The 17,647-nt window shown below is 34.9% G+C and overlaps 1 protein-coding gene across 1 annotated transcript in view; it reads left to right on the plus strand.

Annotated features, from left to right (window-relative positions):
- Positions 1-17,647, plus strand: part of Acvr1c (activin A receptor type 1C) — an 82,212-nt gene that overhangs the window by 13,458 nt on the left and 51,107 nt on the right. Inside the window, exon 2 of the mRNA XM_010606777.2 lies at positions 15,714-15,944. Within this exon, the coding sequence (XP_010605079.1) occupies positions 15,791-15,944 (154 nt within the window). The 5' untranslated portion in view covers positions 15,714-15,790. The remainder of the gene's footprint in view (positions 1-15,713; positions 15,945-17,647) is intronic.

A 17,647-nucleotide genomic window follows, 5' to 3' on the forward strand; every position in this document is an offset into this window, starting at 1 on the left:
TATAAATTTCATAGTTCAATGCCCAAAACATTAACAAATAAAATAGCTTTACTAATGTATCCTTATCAAAAGTTTTGGGAAGAAATAATGTCTATTTTGCACAGACTCTTCTAGAATATTGAAGTGGAGAGAATATCTCTCAGTGCCACTTCTAAGACTATGATTAATCTTAATAAATGAAAATGATAGACCAATATTTCCTACAAAAATGCAGAATCCTCACCAAAATTTTACCAAGTTAAAATATAATGAAAAGTTTGTACAATATAATCAAGTGGAATTTACCTTGACACAATGCAAGACTGATTCCACATTCAAAACTTTAATACTGTAATTTACCATTGTAGCAGACTAAAAAAGAAAAATTATATGACAATATCTGTAAAGACCTAAAATCCAGATGACTGCCCCTAAGTACAAAGCACAGATGAAGGAATTTAAAGGAGATTTGAATAAATAGAATCATGTCCTGTATTCAAACAGAGGCTCAATATTTTTATGTTAGTTATTCCCAAATGAGACTACATATTTAATTTAATCCCAACCAGAATCCCAACAAAAATACTAGCAGAGTTTTTGCAAAACTCACCAAACCAACTCTAAAACTTCAATAACAAAGCAAAGAAACTAGAATAATTAAGTAAATCTTGGAAAAGCTGCATGGTGTAAATTTTGGCAGTACCCAATTTGGAGATTTATAAATCTACAGTAACTGAAGCCATTTTGGAAAAGGAGAAGCACATTGATCAATGGCATAAACCTACCCAGTATATGTCAGTTGATTTTAACACAGGAATAAAGGCAATTTCATTGAGAAAAGGAATTTTTTAAAATCAAATAATGCTGGAAAATTTGGACATCAGCACAGAGACAAAGTGAAACAAAACCCTCAAAACATACTTTGCATGTCTACAAGTGATAACTCAGAATGGATCATGGACCTAAAAATAAAATTTAAAACTACAAAAAAAAATTAAAAGAAAACATTGAAGATAATCTCAATTTTAGGAAAAGGATTATGTCTAAGATAAGAGTTACAAAATATTATCTATAAAAGAAAATACTAAGGTCAGATTATCAAAACTAAAAAAACAAACAAACAAAAATACTTTTGTTCTTTGAAGAATACTGCTAGAAAAATGAAAGACAAGCCACAGGATGGGAGATAATATTTACAAATATAAAGCTAATAAGCACGTACATTCAAACTATAGAAGAAATTCTCTGAACTCAATAATAAAGAAACAAACAACCCAGTTAGATATTTGCAAATGATGTAGCTAGAGTTCTCATGTATTACCAGAGGAAAAGTTCAGTGATACAAACACTTGGAAAAAATTTGGCAATTTTGATAAAAATTAAACATACATTTTCAGTACAACATAGCAATCTTATTCCTACCTAATTATCAAAGATAACATAAAATTACTATACATAAAGATCTGTAAAATAATGTTTATAAAGGTTTATTCCTAATCTTTAAAAACTGAGAAAAAGCCAAATGTCCTTTAACTAATGAATGGATAGACAAAACATGCCTTTATTAAAAAACTACTGAGAAATGCAAAAACATAAGAATGCCTCAAGCCAAATGACAGAAGCCAAATTTACAGAGCTACATTAGTTTGACATTCTGGAGAAGTTAAAACATAGGAGCCAAAAACATCTCTTGCCAGCAACAGGGCGGGGAAAGGAGTTATTTTAAAAGGAGGAAACCCGAGGGGAGTGATGATTGAGCTGCAATTGTCAAATCTCATAAAAGTGTACACTAAAAGAGATGAATACTCTGAATGTAAACTACATCTCAATAAACTTGACTCTCCTTTCCAAATTGGAGGGTGTGTATATAAACTTAAATGTATTCTGTAAGTCAGGAAATTAGCAGATAGTGTTTCAGACATGTTAGTCAAGAACAGTGGTATATTATTAAAGTTATTTTCCTAAGACAATGTCCTAAAGAATAATAACAACAAAAAGAAAGTTAAAAGTGAGTGCCCTTGGGAAGAGTCTGGTGATGTGTGGGTCAATAGGCAGGTGCCTTTCATTTCAATTCTTGCTACACTATTTTTTGCCATGTGCATTTATGACATTGATTAAGCAAATAAAATATTAAAAAATTACAGATAATTGACTTATTTGGAGAACTTCTTTGTAAGTATGCAATTCCTGTTCATTCTGAAATACTGTTTGTATTGTCTTCATTCTGTAGAATGACATGTAGCAGATAGAAATGAAATCAAATTAGGGCACATTAAGTTATATTTAATTCATTAGCATGGAATAGTGAGCTTCTCTCTTAGCAAGGGAAATTACAACTCAGGGACATTATATGTAAATAAGCTCATTGTAAATGCAACACAGCTCACCTGCTCCTTTAAAGGTGAAAGCATTTGGTTCAACTTGAAAGGTCATTTATCACAAGAAAGCACATATGAGCTACTTGGTTTCCTTTTCTCAGTTTACTATAGCATTAGGCTTACTTATGGAACATTTTGCTTGCATCTGCAGTCTACATAGCCTCATTACTGTGTTAACAAATCTCGCTTTGCTGAGTCAGAAAAGCGGTACCTCTTGTTCAGTATAGTACCATGCACACAGTGGGCAGTCAGCACTTTCTTGATTATCTTTTACAGTCAGAGAAAGTCACTGTGTCTAATCTAACCCTGTCTCAAGACAGTTAATAATTGAGGGGAAAGTTATGGAAAGAGCATTAGGCTAGGCTAGTCTGATGCTTTATGTCCCAGAGATCAGATATATTTCATTATAGAATGAGAATCATTTTGAGTTGATATTTCTGAGTTTTCAGGGATATCCTTGCTGTTAAATATGCTAGCCTATTTTAAGACCACAGCTTTCAGGTTTTGGACTAGAGAACAGAGTTGTGGCTACCGTGATGTAGCATGGCAGCAGGACTGTGGATGTTCACCTAGATATGATCATCAGTGTTATTTTAAAGAACTTTGCCAAACAGTTGACTGGAGATATTCTCATGATGTCATCAACTACTCCCCATGAACTAAATATTTTGACAAAGCGAGGAATGACTTTTACAAAATAATGTTCATTTCTGATTATAGCATTAATACATATTCATTATAGAAATTAGGGAAAAGTTTTGAAAAAATGTACATAAATTTACTCCCCCACCTCAGAGATCACCACCATAAATAATTGGATGTATTTTCTTTTAGTCTTTATTTCAATGCACACACACAAATTGTTTCTACTTTTCATTTAATATTTACAGTGAACAAACTCCACTCTGGTTAATTTTATGAGACTGATGAACTGCCTGCTGTACCAGGGAGGCACTGCTATAATTAATTTTAAACACAGGATATTACACAATCCTATAATAGTGTAAAAACTTATTCTGATTTGGGAATATTTATGTTTCCATTTTTTACTATTGTGAAAAATAACTATAACAAGTTTTAAATAAACCTTTGTTTTGTGATTATTTTATCTACTGGAAGTGAAAATACAGCCACAAAGATAAACACACTTATGCCTCTTAAATACTTTTGATTTTTTTCATTCATTAATTTTATTGGTACATTTTAGGCATACAGTATGGTCTTTCAATTATTCTTTTAAAAATTTTACCAATGGATACTTACCTCTGAATAAAGATGAAATTTCACTGATTGCCCTACCCCCCCCCATTTCTGGATGCTATAATTTAAAAAATCCTTTCAAATTTGGCAAATGAAAATTACATCTTTATTTTTTGTTTTGAATACTAATGAGATTAAACTTTTTCATATTTATTGGTAGTTTTCTTTCTGTGTTCATCTACTCTTTTTTCTATTGAAATATTTGTCTGTCACAAGAGGTAATTGATCGAGAAGGGAAAAATATTAGGATGGTAACTATATGAGATTTAATGAACCAGGTACTCTTTCATTATGCTCAGATCTCACTGTTTTTAAAACATTTATCTTGTTTTGGAGCTGATGATTTTATTACCTTAGTGTGGTAGTGTGGTACTACCAAACAAAAAGTTAATTAAAGCCAGAAAGAATGGTCAGAAACATGAAAAGATGAAAGATTTTCCAGAAAGATATTTTCAAGGAGTGCTGTTTAAGCCTTGAATGTAGTGCTCTGAATATCTCATAACTGGTGATAGCAAGAACTAAATCTTTAGGTTTTGATTTTTTCAAAGCATTTTTGGTGTGTCAAATGTGTTATCTAAAATCTGTTTAAATCTGTATGACATCCTTTGAGATAACTATCATCCCTTCCTCAGCGAGTGGACAGATTGAGAGAGGTACAGTCCCCTCCTGGGCCACATGGCTAGGAGTGGCTGAGGACTTCAAGTAGGATCTTTTCACTGCACTTTGCTAAATTCTGATAATGTTAAATCAAACACAGCTAAAAAAACATAAATTATTATTTTTTTATTTGCGGTAGTTTTGTTTTGTTTTATCCTGGCTTATCACAAGAGAAGGAGCAGGGACCAGCTGCCTTAGACTTTCCTTTTGTTCTGGCCAATATAAATTCTTTGAAATTTCTCTAATTTTTCTGATATATTTCTTCACTTTCTTATTGTGACATATATTTGCAGAGCTGTAAAAAGAGCAGTTATTCTGATAATAAATACTTTAAGAGACAAAAGAACCATGTAACCAATCTACTAAAGTAGCTATGATAATTCTTAGGAGTCAGAATTATATTTCAAATATTTTAAATTATGGATTTAAAAAATTCATCCCCCACTCATCAGCTCCCACTCCCACCCATCTTCTTTGAAGACAGGAGTAGGTGATGCTGCCTGTTATGAGTTCTTATTACCCAGGCTAAATATTTGAGCTTTGGGGTCAGTGCTGGAAAGTGCCATAGCTAAAAGAAATCTTTAAAAAAGAAGAAAAGAAAGGAACTGTACCAAAAACACCAGACCCTTCCTCCTTAATCACTTGCTCTTTTTACTTCTTTCTGCTCCTCCTTTGCCATTCTATTTTTAGCTATGTAGATCAACTTCCTACTTTGAATATTTCCCTTTTATTTCTAGGTTGAGAGTCATCTACTCTTTACCATATCTGATCATATAAATGTGTAACTGTAGATTGTGATAAAAAAATTTTGACAAGTGATTGCTAAGAACACTTGAGGACTTTAACTTTAAACATTTTTTGATGCTTTCATTCTAGACTTAAGAGAGTTTTGTCCTTTTCGGTGTATTCTTTTAGCCCTATAGTTTGGCCAACTGATAATGATGGGTTTACTTACTCTTTACTATTTTTAATTTCTTTTAAAAAATAAATCAGAGGCTTTTTAGATTTTGAAATTGTGACTTTTTTGCCATCAGCTTTTAGTGTTTCATGCTCTCTTTCTAAAATGGTTTGAATGTGCATCAGGCTCCTGTTCTTCCATACCTAAACTCTGAGATCCTCTTCCAAATGGTCTCGACTTTCTCTACTTCTGGGGAATTGAAAATATAAACTAGACTCCCATGATATACCGGCACACCAGATGTGAACTCTGTTCACTGCAGCTTTTATCAGAGTGGACTCTTCTTTGGGATACTTTTCCTTCTGAACTGTGATTCCAGGGTTGCAATTTTGTGACTCTCTGGTTATGCAGTCACTCAGTCTGCTCTTCCTACAAGGCATCCATTGATGTGTTTCTCTGTTAGGGTCACAGAGCTTTAGAACTCAGAGGGACACAATATGTCACCTAACTGAATCATTTTTGGACAAATCAGTTGAGGATGCAAGCTGCAAAAGCCACATTCCTAGAACTAGGATTAGAGCCCTTGACCCCTAAATGACCTAAGTGGATCAGGACTCTTGCATTGTTTTGTATTTTTTTAAACACATTTTTCCATACAATAATTCAGCAATTCATGATTATAGAAAGATGTTTCTAAAAATTATATCCTTCAGGAGTTGGTTCTGATGGATAATTATTTTTCATGGAAATTCTGCCTAAGTCATATGGTACATTTCTGATCAAGAGTTTGTCATCAATTAAGTCAGATATGATGAATAATATTTTGAACATAAATTTGTGATAAACTAAAAAATGGTTCATTTAGTTGGGCATAGTGGTGTGTATCTCTGGCCCCCTTATTTAGCAGGGCAGCAGATCCAGTTATTTGGCAGTCAGAGGTAGCAGGCTTTCAAGTTTGAGGCCTTTCTTGTTAGCACAACAAGACTACATCTCTTGCAATGTAGAAGTTTTTAATAAGATGAGATCCCAGTTGTCGATTCTTTCTGCTAGTCCCCATGCCACTGAAGATTTGTTCATAAAGACTTTTCCTATGCCAATGTCTTCAACAGTTCTGCCTAAATTATCTTCTATCAAGTTTAGTGTTTCTGTTTTAATATTTAGATCTTTAATCCACTTGGATTTTAATTTAGTGCATGGTGAAAGATAAGGGTCTAGTTTTAATCTTTGGCAGGTTGAGATCCAGTTTTTCCAACACCATTTATAAAAGAGGCTATACTTCCTCCAGTGGGGACAGTCAGCTCCTTTGTCAAAGATGAGTTAGCTAAGTACATCTGGAGTTGTTTTTGTGTCTTCCAATCTGTTCCTCTGATCCTCAGGTCTGTTTCTTTGCCAGTACCATGCTGTTTTTATTACAGTGGCTTTGTAGTATAGTTTCAAATTGGGAATTGTTATATCCACTGCCATGTGTCTGTTGCTAGGATGGCTTTTGCTATTCTAGGTCTCTTATGGTTCCAAATGGATTTTTGGATTATTTTTTCTAGTTCTGTGAAATATAGTGTTGGAATTTCAATTGACATTGCATTGAATCTGTATAACAATTTTGGTAGTATGGCCATTTTCACTATGTTGATTTTTCCTACCTAGGAGCAGGGGATATCTTTCCATTTTCTTATATCAAATTCGATCTCTTTTTTTCAGAGTGCTGTAGTTTTCAGTGTAGAGGTCTTTTGCTTCTTTTGTTAGATTGATTCCTAGATACTTCATATTTTTGGATGCTATTGTGAAAGGAATTGTTTCCCTAATTTCTCTTTCAGTGAGTCTGTTATTTGTGTACAAGAAGGCTACTGATTTTGGGGTGTTGACCTTGTATCCAGCTACTCTGCTAAAAGTGTTAAGTCTAGAAGTCTTTTGGTAGAATTTTTTGGGTCTTTAATGTAGAGTATCATATCATCAGCAAATATTGACAGTTTAACTTCTTCTTTTCCTATCTTTATTGCTTTAATTTCTTTCTCTTGTCTAATTGCTATGGCTAATGTTTCTAGAACTATATTAAAGTCATACGTGTAAATACCGAATAGTTTTTCTGGTGTGAAAAACTATAATAATACCTAAGATCCTAATGAGATAATTGACAATGTGAAATAGGAAGAAAAGGGCTAAAGGTGTAGGGAAAGTGGGAAGGGTAGGGGAAAGATAATAAGGGAACAAAAAAAAATAGGAAAAAATGGAAAAAATGGAAATAAAGTGTTTGTAAATGCAGAGGGGAGGAGGGGGTTAAGGGAGGGCAGGGACAAAGGGAAAAAATGAGAACCAAGACCTGTCATGTAAAGGTACAAGATCCCAATAATGAATGTAACTGTACTTTATACCTAAAATGTACTAATAAACTCAATTAAAAATAAAAATAAAAGAAAAAAAAACCAACTCCATCTCAAAAACAAAAATAAAATAAAATATATATTGTTGTCCAAGTCCTATAAAATAGACTCCAAATGTGCAGGCTGATAAATACCCTATTAAAATCTGTGTTGTATTTCTGATGGATTCATTTCCAGGTCAATTTTGGGGAGGTGCGCATCTACATAGAGTGAGCTCAGTGTCTCAGGAATACCACCCCTGTCCCTTGAGCAAGGGAGTCCCTTGTTAGCCAGACACTGCTCTGCCACTACTGACTTTCTTTACAACTTGGATCATGTAATTTACTATTCAGCTTTTCTCATTTCTCCAGAATATTCAATATTGGTTAAAAATGACCCTTTGTAAGGTTGTCATTTCCATGAGACAACATTCTTATGTGGAATCTACCCTGTGATTATGACACAAAACACAGATCAGAACAAAGGCACAGCGATCACTCAAGCTCCACTTTCTGATACACAGCTAACCCCTAGCTTAACAATTTTTATTAGAAAAGGACAAAAGAAACAAAACATTCTAAAATATACTTATGTTTTTCAGCATTTGATTTTTTTCTTTTTTTTTTTACTGGGGATCGAACTTAGGACCTTTTACTTGCAAGGCAGGTACAGGGCCACTGAGCCAAATCCTTGGCCCTACATTTGAAATTTTAAAAAGATATCCTTTACCTTAGTAAAGTCAGTCCTTAGTTCTGAGATATATGGCCTGCCTTCTCTGGTTGGCATTGTAATGTTTGCTCTTTCTTTTCTTCCTTCTTTTGTTCTTTTTGCTTTATTCCTTTCTTTCATTTCTTACTTTCACTTCTTTCTTTTGAGCTCTTTTATTTTTTATGTTTAAAGTTAATATTTTAAACTGACAAATCATAATTGTATAGTTGTGTGGGGTACAATGTGGCAATTTGACTTATGGTTACAAAGTAGAACAATTAAATTGTTACATTTTTTTTAAATGATGACAACTGCTATTAACATAAATATAGCAGCCATACTACCAATAGAACCTAAATGAATGTTTAAATTGTAATACATAACTCAATATTTAATTCACAGGTTTCCTTTTCTTATAATTTGAAAAGACTTTATTAGCAATATTTGGGAATATTTTGGTGCAATTAGTGATTTCTCTTAAATACCCATCCAGCAAGAAAAGCTTTCAGAGCTATTGTCCTCAGGCTAGAGCTGTGGTCTTCAGGGGCATTAGAGCAGGGGTCTACTTTTCCAGATGAAAAAAGCACATTTAAATCCCCATTGTATTGATAGGTTTTCTAGACATTCTAGTTTGAATTTTCAAGTAAGTAAAAGTTGAAGATGTAAGATCCTAATGTTTATTTTAAGGACTCGTCGAATTTTAAGATGCCTGAGAGATGCTAATGTAACTGAAGGTCATTCTGTAAAAAGCAGCCTGCGCTCTTCATCTGTTGCCCCTAGATGGTCCCCAGGTGTGCGGGGAGCATCCCAGGAGTGCATTCCATGCCCAAGCCCAGCTGACAGCCTAAAAGCCTTCACGGTGACCCCAGATGAATAAGGCAGAAGGAGGTGGAAGCACTGGCTCTCGGGAGTCAGGGAGGTTCAGGGCCCCGACTCGCAAGTCCAGGAAAGGAGGGAGACTGAACCCTCCCAGTCAGCCTCACAGCCTAGGCCCCCCCAACACAGTCCGGTGCTTCTGGGCGTGGGAACTGGCGATGGAACTGTTGGAGAGCAAGCGTGACCCCAGCCGTTGCAGAGTGGGGGCGGGTTAGTGTTCCCACGGTTCGCCTCCCACAGATTTCCACACTGCCTGGGCAGGGAGGACTCCTTCCCCTGGTCGGTGGACGGTTTTGAGGACTCTGAACAAGCTGGGGTGCTGAGGAACAGATGTGTCCTCAAGATGCGCCTCACAGCCTTCCCGCCCCACCCACGCTGTGTTCTGTATGCGGGCCAAGTTGCTACCACACCATCCTAACATCTTTTATTTTCTTTTTGGTACCGGGGATCAAACTCCTTGTGTTTCCAAGGCAGGCAGCGGAACCACTGAGCTAAATCCCTGGCCCACCATCCTATTATATTTAACCTCCCGCACATAGGTCCTGTCCGCATGTCTTCCTCCTCTCTGCTTTCTTTAATTTTTATTTGGCACACAGCAAAATACTCTTAAATTAAAAAAAAAAAACAACTTTGTAACATTTGAGGACTTACTAGAAAGTAATTCACTTAAGATCCATCAAAGAGATTTGAGTATTGCCCATAATTTGAATAATCCATATCCAAATTTCATATAAACTTAAGGTTTGTCTAGAAGCAATCAAATCATATAAGATGTGATAAAATATACTGAATGTTTAAATAAAAATTATTACTGTAAAAGACACGTTGTCTTTGATCACCCTTAAAATGCTCCCCATTCGCTTGGAACATCCTTATTCTGTTGTTCTAACCACTTTCTGAAGCAGGTCCGGAAGTCTTCTTTCATGAATTTCTTTCGTTGCACTGTGGTGGCTGCCTCAATTTCCTGAAGTGATCAGAAATGTTTACCTTTCGTAGTTATTTTGACTTTGGGGAAGACTCAGCACCCACATGGTGCCAACCTGTTGCTCAGTGATGTCTGACTTTCATAGGCAGGAAGCTGAAGGCTGTCATTTCCCCCTCTAAACATACTCTCACATTTTCCTTCTCTGAAAGAAATTAAGAGCACCCACACAAATAATTTTGTCACCAACTGGTATAGATTAGGTTGCAACCTTTTATGGCTGAGTCATATTTATACAATATTGTAGGAGCTGAGAGGCCAAAGCTGTTAATAGTAATTTTGGGAAAAGCATTTGAAAAGTGGGCTTTTCAGCTAATAGCTATGCTGATGATCAAACATTCATCTGATAATTTTTCTGTTAAATATTTTTTAAATTGCACTAAAAGCTTTATGACAGTTTGTCTTCATACCTATCCTCTCTGTACTTTGTCACAATGTAAAGTCTATAAATAAATAAATAAATAAACAACATTATTCTCACTGGTTTTAAACTATTTTTTCCATACTTTCAAATGCCATTAGGAAATGCTTTTATTTCTACTAATGGAGTGCAGAGTAATCAGACTGCTAAAGAGTGGTGCTGTTTTGCATGGCTTTTAGTTCTGTGCATTGTTTCTGTGATGGGATATACACTGTGACTAAAGGATTAGGAAGTGGTCTAACATAAGCCACAGACTCAGGACTCCATTACTTTTTCTCCATTTCTCCAAATGATAATGGAAAGACCATTACATTCTTATATGATAAATGCAGGGCAAGGCAAATAAGTTTTTACATTGACTGCAGGACTTCTGCTGAATTGTAAACCAGTGTGATTCACTTCCTAACTGAAATTATGAGTAGGTGAATGTGAGAGTACAAACCTATCCGTGGTGTTCATGTTTCCAACCCTAGAAATTACCTTGGAAAGGGAAAGCTGGTCTTTGATGTCTTTGACTGTCTGTCTTTCACACTTGCTGATGCCAGCTTCTTAATGTCAGCATACTGACGATCTTGAGTTGTTCCCGGGGGTAAAGTCCACAAATAAGGAAAAGATATTTTTAGCAGGTAGACACTTTTCCAATTAAACAAAAAACTATTTTGTGTTTTTGATAGCCTAGTCTAAAATTAGAAAAATGGAACAGAACAGGCAAATGTTTGGAAAAGAAGAAAAGGGCAATCGTTAGATGCTTGTGTTAACCTTGGCGAGTAGACTAGCAAATAGATTCATATATAGGAAATAGGTAACTTGAAACCAACTTATTGAAAATGGTGTCTAGCTCAAAACAACTACTACATGCCAAACAAGTATTTGGACTTTCAACAAAAATAGTACATAAATACAAATCAATAAATTTGCTTCTTTTTTTGTAGGCTTTGGTTTTTACACTTGTGTACACCAGAAGTGTGAGGGGTGTGCTGCCCATCATATTTAAATATGGATGAAAATTTATTTTCTGGTTGATTAGAAATGTGCACATCCTTTGGTAGCTGTGGGTAACAGATGTCTTGTGAGTAACAGATGTCTTGGCTTTTACAGACTAATTGGCAAAGAGGGAGAGAAAGGGAGATAATTAAAGGGGTGGAGGAGACACAAGAAAAGTGCAATCTTCCTTGTGGGGAAAAAATCTAATAGACCTCCTTATTATGGGTAATTGCCTCTTTCTTCAACCTCATTTTCTATCCCTTTCCATATGACTCAAGTACGTTGTAGTGAGGAACTATAAGATAAAGAATCATAAGGCAGGACTACTGTCTGCTAATGGCCAGATTTATCCTGTCATGGAATATTCTAGCATAATTGACTCAACATCAGGTTTTCACAAAACAAACGTTGAAAGCCCAAGTCTAATCAGTAATGGCAACTTATATTTTAATTGGCAGCACAAAGATTCTACATTGAGGATGGTTGGTATAAATATAATTTAGTCCTATACCAAATGTGACTGTACAGTGGACTAGATGGAGATGAAAAATGGGAGACTGCATATGCCATGTATTACTTATACATTGTAGGTCCCATTTAGTGTTGCTGTTTGTTCTCTGCCAGTGCAACAGTACTGCCAATTGACCTAGAATAAATGGAAACATTTAGCAGATGTTTGAAGCCATTATCATTAACAAATCCTTAATTTTGTCAGTGTTTTCCATTGTGTAAGTTTTAAAACAAGGTGTCATTTTCTATGTCTTTCTCACTTAGATTTGTATTATTCTTGTGGGTATCCTTTACTTTAAAGGGAATGTTTATAGACTATTAAACATTTAGTGAATATCCACATTATTTGTTGATAAGGACTATTATGTAATCATTTTCTAAGGAGCCAGTAGAGCTAGGAAAAGAAAGTACTGGGATAGATAGGTACTTAGAGGCTTACTTAGAACAGAATTTAGATAAACTAAGAGGTGGGATTATGTATGTTAGCGATGCAAGACACATTGTACTGACTTTCCTCTGACCACCTTGCTGAAAAATAGATAGAATTTGTTTAAAAATATGATGGAGTTTTTAAATTTTATTAAAATAATACATTTCACGCGCTTGGCAATTATTTACTTCTGTTGCATTAGAATTATATTTTATTCATTTGGTAGAAACTGGTGGAGTAAGATAATTTGTTTTTAAAATTACAGCTTTAGTGAGACAGACACAACATTGGGCACACCGTCTAGAGGTTGTTACATGAAGTTAATCACTTGATCTTTTGGAGCCTCATTTCATATCTATAAAATGGAGACAGTGAGAAATAACTGCCACAACTGCACTGGGAATTATATGCCACAACAAATGCACGTGAAACTAACATATGTTTAATTGTTGCCTATTTTATGGTTGTCTTCACTCACTAGATCCATATTCCTTAGTTAGTTGCCTTAATTTCCTGGCTAAGCTTCTCTTAGAAAAGGAAAAGTCAAAGAGACTGAGGAGACTAGTGACAAATGATTTGATATTGTGTGTCAGAATTACTTTTTAAATTTTTAAAATGTATTTATTTTTCCCATTAAGTGTATCGGCACGTTTTCGATATACAGCACAGTTACATTCATCATCGGGACCTTGTACCTTTACATGGTGTATCTTGGTTTTTGTTTTTCCCCATTCCCCTGCCCTCCTTTCATTCCCTCTACCAGAAGGATCACTTTTATCCCCACCTTCAGCCCCTTAAAAATGAGAGTGGAGAATAACCACAGAAGAGCAAGTTTCTAACTTGTCAGCTATTTCAATATTTGGTACTAGCAGATTTTCATAAGTTGTAAATTTAAAGTCATAAAATGTTGGTCACCTATGAGACTTCCAGGTTTCTGGAACCACTGCCCCTGTTCTGGTTCATTTTTCTCTTTCAGAGGAAAACTCAGAGGCTCTGTAAAGTCACATGTTATCTCTAAAATCAACAGCAAATGAATGACAAAGCAGGGCTGAGGCTCTTGTCCTTTCCTGAATTCTTTGTCTCCATTATCATCAGACACCACCTGCTGTGTGACTTTCAGATCCAGCATGTATTATCAAAAGAATGAGAGCATTCAACTGTCCTTGGTCCTTGGCACAGCACAGAGAGATGCATTTCTTTGTTATGCCATTTAAATGGTTTCTGCACTCCAGTTCATTCAGCTATTCATATATGAATTACAAACACATTTCAACTATTTGTGCAAAGCAACTAGCTTTACCCTCTTCAGTAGTAGGATAATTATCACTGTTTATAGAGTACTTCTTATGCGCCAGAGGTTGGCTTAAGAGCTTCACATAGATTGACTAATTTAGTCTCTTCAGCGATACCTTTTATTCCCTTTAATATAAAAATATAGAGTCCTAGAGAAACCACTACTAAGATTACAAAGGTAGTATTTGAAGATCTTTGTCAAATTGGAATAAACAATGCTAGAGAGATTCCACTGCAAGAAGATAGCTAGGTTAATGAAGATTCCTTTTATCAACTCTGTGCAAGGAAGTGCCTTAACTAAATTACTAGGTTTTATATACAGGGTGTGATTACAAAATATGGTGAATAGTAAACAAATTTTTATTGCAGGAGAAGACAGGTTGCCATTAATTCCCTTCCAAATACTTCCATTCACTTTAAACACACTTAACCCATCATTGCTGCCACTTTCTGAAGCAGTTCTGGAAGTCATCTTAGTGACTTTTGTTGTGCTATCATAGCTGCCTCAGTGTCTTGAATAAATTACAAATATTTACCTTTCCTGACTATTTTGACTTTGGGAAAGAGCCAGGAGATACATGGTGCCAGGTCCAGTAAATAAGGTGGCTGAGGACATACAATAGCATCTTTAAAACTTATCCTTTAAGCCGGGCGTGGTGGCACACGCCTGTAATCCCAGCACTCGGGAGGCTCAGGCAGGAGGATCTCTGAGTTCGAGACCAGCCTGGGCTACATAGTGAGTTCCAGGTCAGTCTCAACTACATAGTGAGTGGCATTCACCATATTTTTTTTTATCACAAACTTGATAAGACACTCCTGAAAGAGGACTTTTCAGTAAAAGTTGAGTAAAAGTTTTCACTGATAAAACATACATTTTAGGAGGATTCAGTAAGTTTTCATTTGAAAGATTTAAAGTCTAATTTTATTAAGAATAATTATATGAAAAATCTTTGGACATCAAATTGATTCTGAAGGGCAGTTATGAGTTTTCAAATTTTCTTTAAAACAATAATGTGAAAAGCTTATTTAATATTTTACTATTTAGAAATAACATATTTAACTAAATATTGAATAAATTAGAACCACAGGATACTTTATGCTGACAAATATTTTACATCAAGTAAAATTTTACTGTACCACTTTGAATTGTGAGTGTGTGTGTGTGTGTGTGTGTGTGTGTGTGTAGTAAACAGAGCATACTGAAGTGACATGTGGTAGCAAACAGATTAATTCAGCAGGGTCTAATTTTTGAAGGTCTTACTGTTAAGAAATATATTAAACTATATTTTTATGCATTTGCTTTATGAAATAGATGTGTGCTTTAGAGAAGGTTGCCCAAAGGTCATGGTCTAAGTTCAAATGACTCTCAAGATGTATTCCTTAGTGAAGAGGGGAAAGAATAATGGTTCATTAGTGCCTTAAAGCTGTTGTGACAATAACAGTAGTTTTTAAATACCACTGAATATGAAGAATTTAAATTATTTTTAGAGCTGTAAATTTCAATGCTTAGTATTGTGTTTAGAAAATTTATTTTAAAATTTAAAGGAGAAAGATAAGAGAAGAGGACACACTAGATTGCTTGGTTATACAGCTGCCATAACACACTTTAATGCTTTACAAATCATGCTGGACAGCGCCTCTTGGTTGCTGTGATACTGTTTCCTGGTGTTTCTGAGGAGCTATTGATTTAGGAATAAACTGAGTTTAAGAAGAATTTAGAACACAGATGAGAGAAATATATCAAAATGCAGTAGCAATTGTATAAAATCACAAAAATGTTAGTGATGATAAATGGTAATTAGGCAGCTTATTTAATCAAACACAAGACAGAGTGTAAAAGCATATCATGTATTTATCAAATATTGTTTATTTAAATTCTTCCTTAAATTTCATTAAGGTTGAGACTCTATTCTCAAGTACTGCAAAATCATTTTTCATTATATGTTTTGCATTTTAAAGCTTTTTGTCTTGCTCTTCCAGGATTGAAGTGTGTATGTCTTTTGTGTGACTCTTCAAATTTTACCTGCCAAACAGAAGGAGCATGTTGGGCCTCAGTCATGCTAAGCAATGGAAAGGAACAGGTGATCAAATCCTGTGTATCTGTCCCAGAATTACATGCTCAAGTCTTCTGCCATAGTTCCAACAATGTTACCAAAACGGAATGCTGCTTCACAGATTTTTGCAACAACATAACACTGCACTTGCCAACAGGTAAGGGTTTGTCTTTGTTCATTCCAAATTGAATTTTACTCTTGGGAAACTCTAAATATGATAGAAATCAAACTGTCTTATGTTTCTTGAAGAAAATCTGTTTTACAGTTCTTTTGTTCTTGACTGGTAAAATTCTGTAGAGTATACTGAGCTTGATTTAAAAAAAATATTGCATATCACTGTCAAAACATTGAGAGTAGCATAACAATAGGGAGAAGTTGTCCGCATGGGTTGTATTATTTGAAATGATTAGTGATCCTAAAGGGAAGTGTATATTTTTATGGATTCTTTTAAAGGGAAAGAATTGAGATGAATCCCAAGGAGGAAAAGGGAGGAGAAAATGAGCAAAAATCTAATTTACAGTGCTAGAAAGTCAAGCTTTGGTGGAAGTGGGGTTGGATTGAGAATGAGCTGGGGTAATGAATATGCAGTGGTGCTTACATGGTCATATGTATATATCAAAAGTTATCAGCTCTATGTTTAAAACATGTATACTTTATTACATTGAAATTATACTTCATTAAATTTGACTTTTTAAGGAAGAAAGACTGATGCCTACTTTAGTTGAGAGTAGAACATGGTCTTCCATGTATTTAAGCAAAGTTCAGAGTTGGACTGGGAGTGCCCTACTTTCTAGCTATGCCAAGTACCTGTGATTTTCTCTATTGCATATGAAGCATCCTGCTCCTTAAGGCCTTTCTTTGTAGTCTGAGTGCTGTCTTTTACCTATACTTACTGGCAGAACCATGGTCTTATGAACAATTCAGTATTGAGAAGACACATTAACGAAGTTATTGCCACAGCTAATGAGAAGATTTCTCTCAACATCCTTTTTATATTTTATCTTTTACATTTGGTCATGTATGAAATATAAAGAGCTTTCACTTTAGGGTGTCTCTTGTCCACAGATAAACTCAGGAAGAAAATGTTCACAAAGAAAAATGTCCATAATAAATCTTAGATCACCACCAAATCAAGGACGTCTATGGAGTGTGAGGCAGAGAGAATAAAGGTCATCTAAAAAATAAAAATGCAAGTGGATTTAGGGGAAGAAATACACCAACTACAACTTTTGAGTTCACAATGTACAAGATAATGTTTTATAATAGTGTTTCCTAAGGGCTGAGACAAGTACCAGTGGCAGTGAATGGAAGACTATGAATAGTTTTAAAGATCAATTAGGGGGGCAAGCATGATATTACATTGAATCAATGCACAATGTGTGTGTATTGAGCTATCATGCTGGATCCCATTACTATGTATAATTAATTCATTTAAAAACATGATGGTAAATCACATTGAAGTATTACATATTGACTTCTCTTAGTTTTTCTGATTTTGTATCATATTTGCTGCTAGGGCGACTATAATATTTCATTCTTCTCTCAAAGAGAAAACATAACACTTAACTTGAATGTAGTAACACTGTTTTCTTGTTTGTTTGCTTGCTAACTATCTTCTATTTATAAAAAGTGAACTAGCTTTTAACTTGTGGTACTGACACTTTCTCTATGAAGTAAATATTTTTGAGATAAAAAGGTTGCCTATAAAAATTATTGATATCTAGTCTAGAAAACCAAAAAAATGGAAATAAAGTTTTTGTAAATAAGGAAGGAGTGGGTGAAGGGAGGGCAGGGACAAGGGGAAAAAATGAGAACCAAGACCACCTGTCATGTAAAGGTACAAGATCCCAGTAATGAATG

Source organism: Fukomys damarensis, unplaced genomic scaffold (assembly GCF_012274545.1).
Source record: "Fukomys damarensis isolate Sample0158 unplaced genomic scaffold, DMR_v1.0_HiC HiC_scaffold_26, whole genome shotgun sequence".
NCBI classification, from domain to species: Eukaryota; Metazoa; Chordata; class Mammalia; order Rodentia; family Bathyergidae; genus Fukomys; species Fukomys damarensis.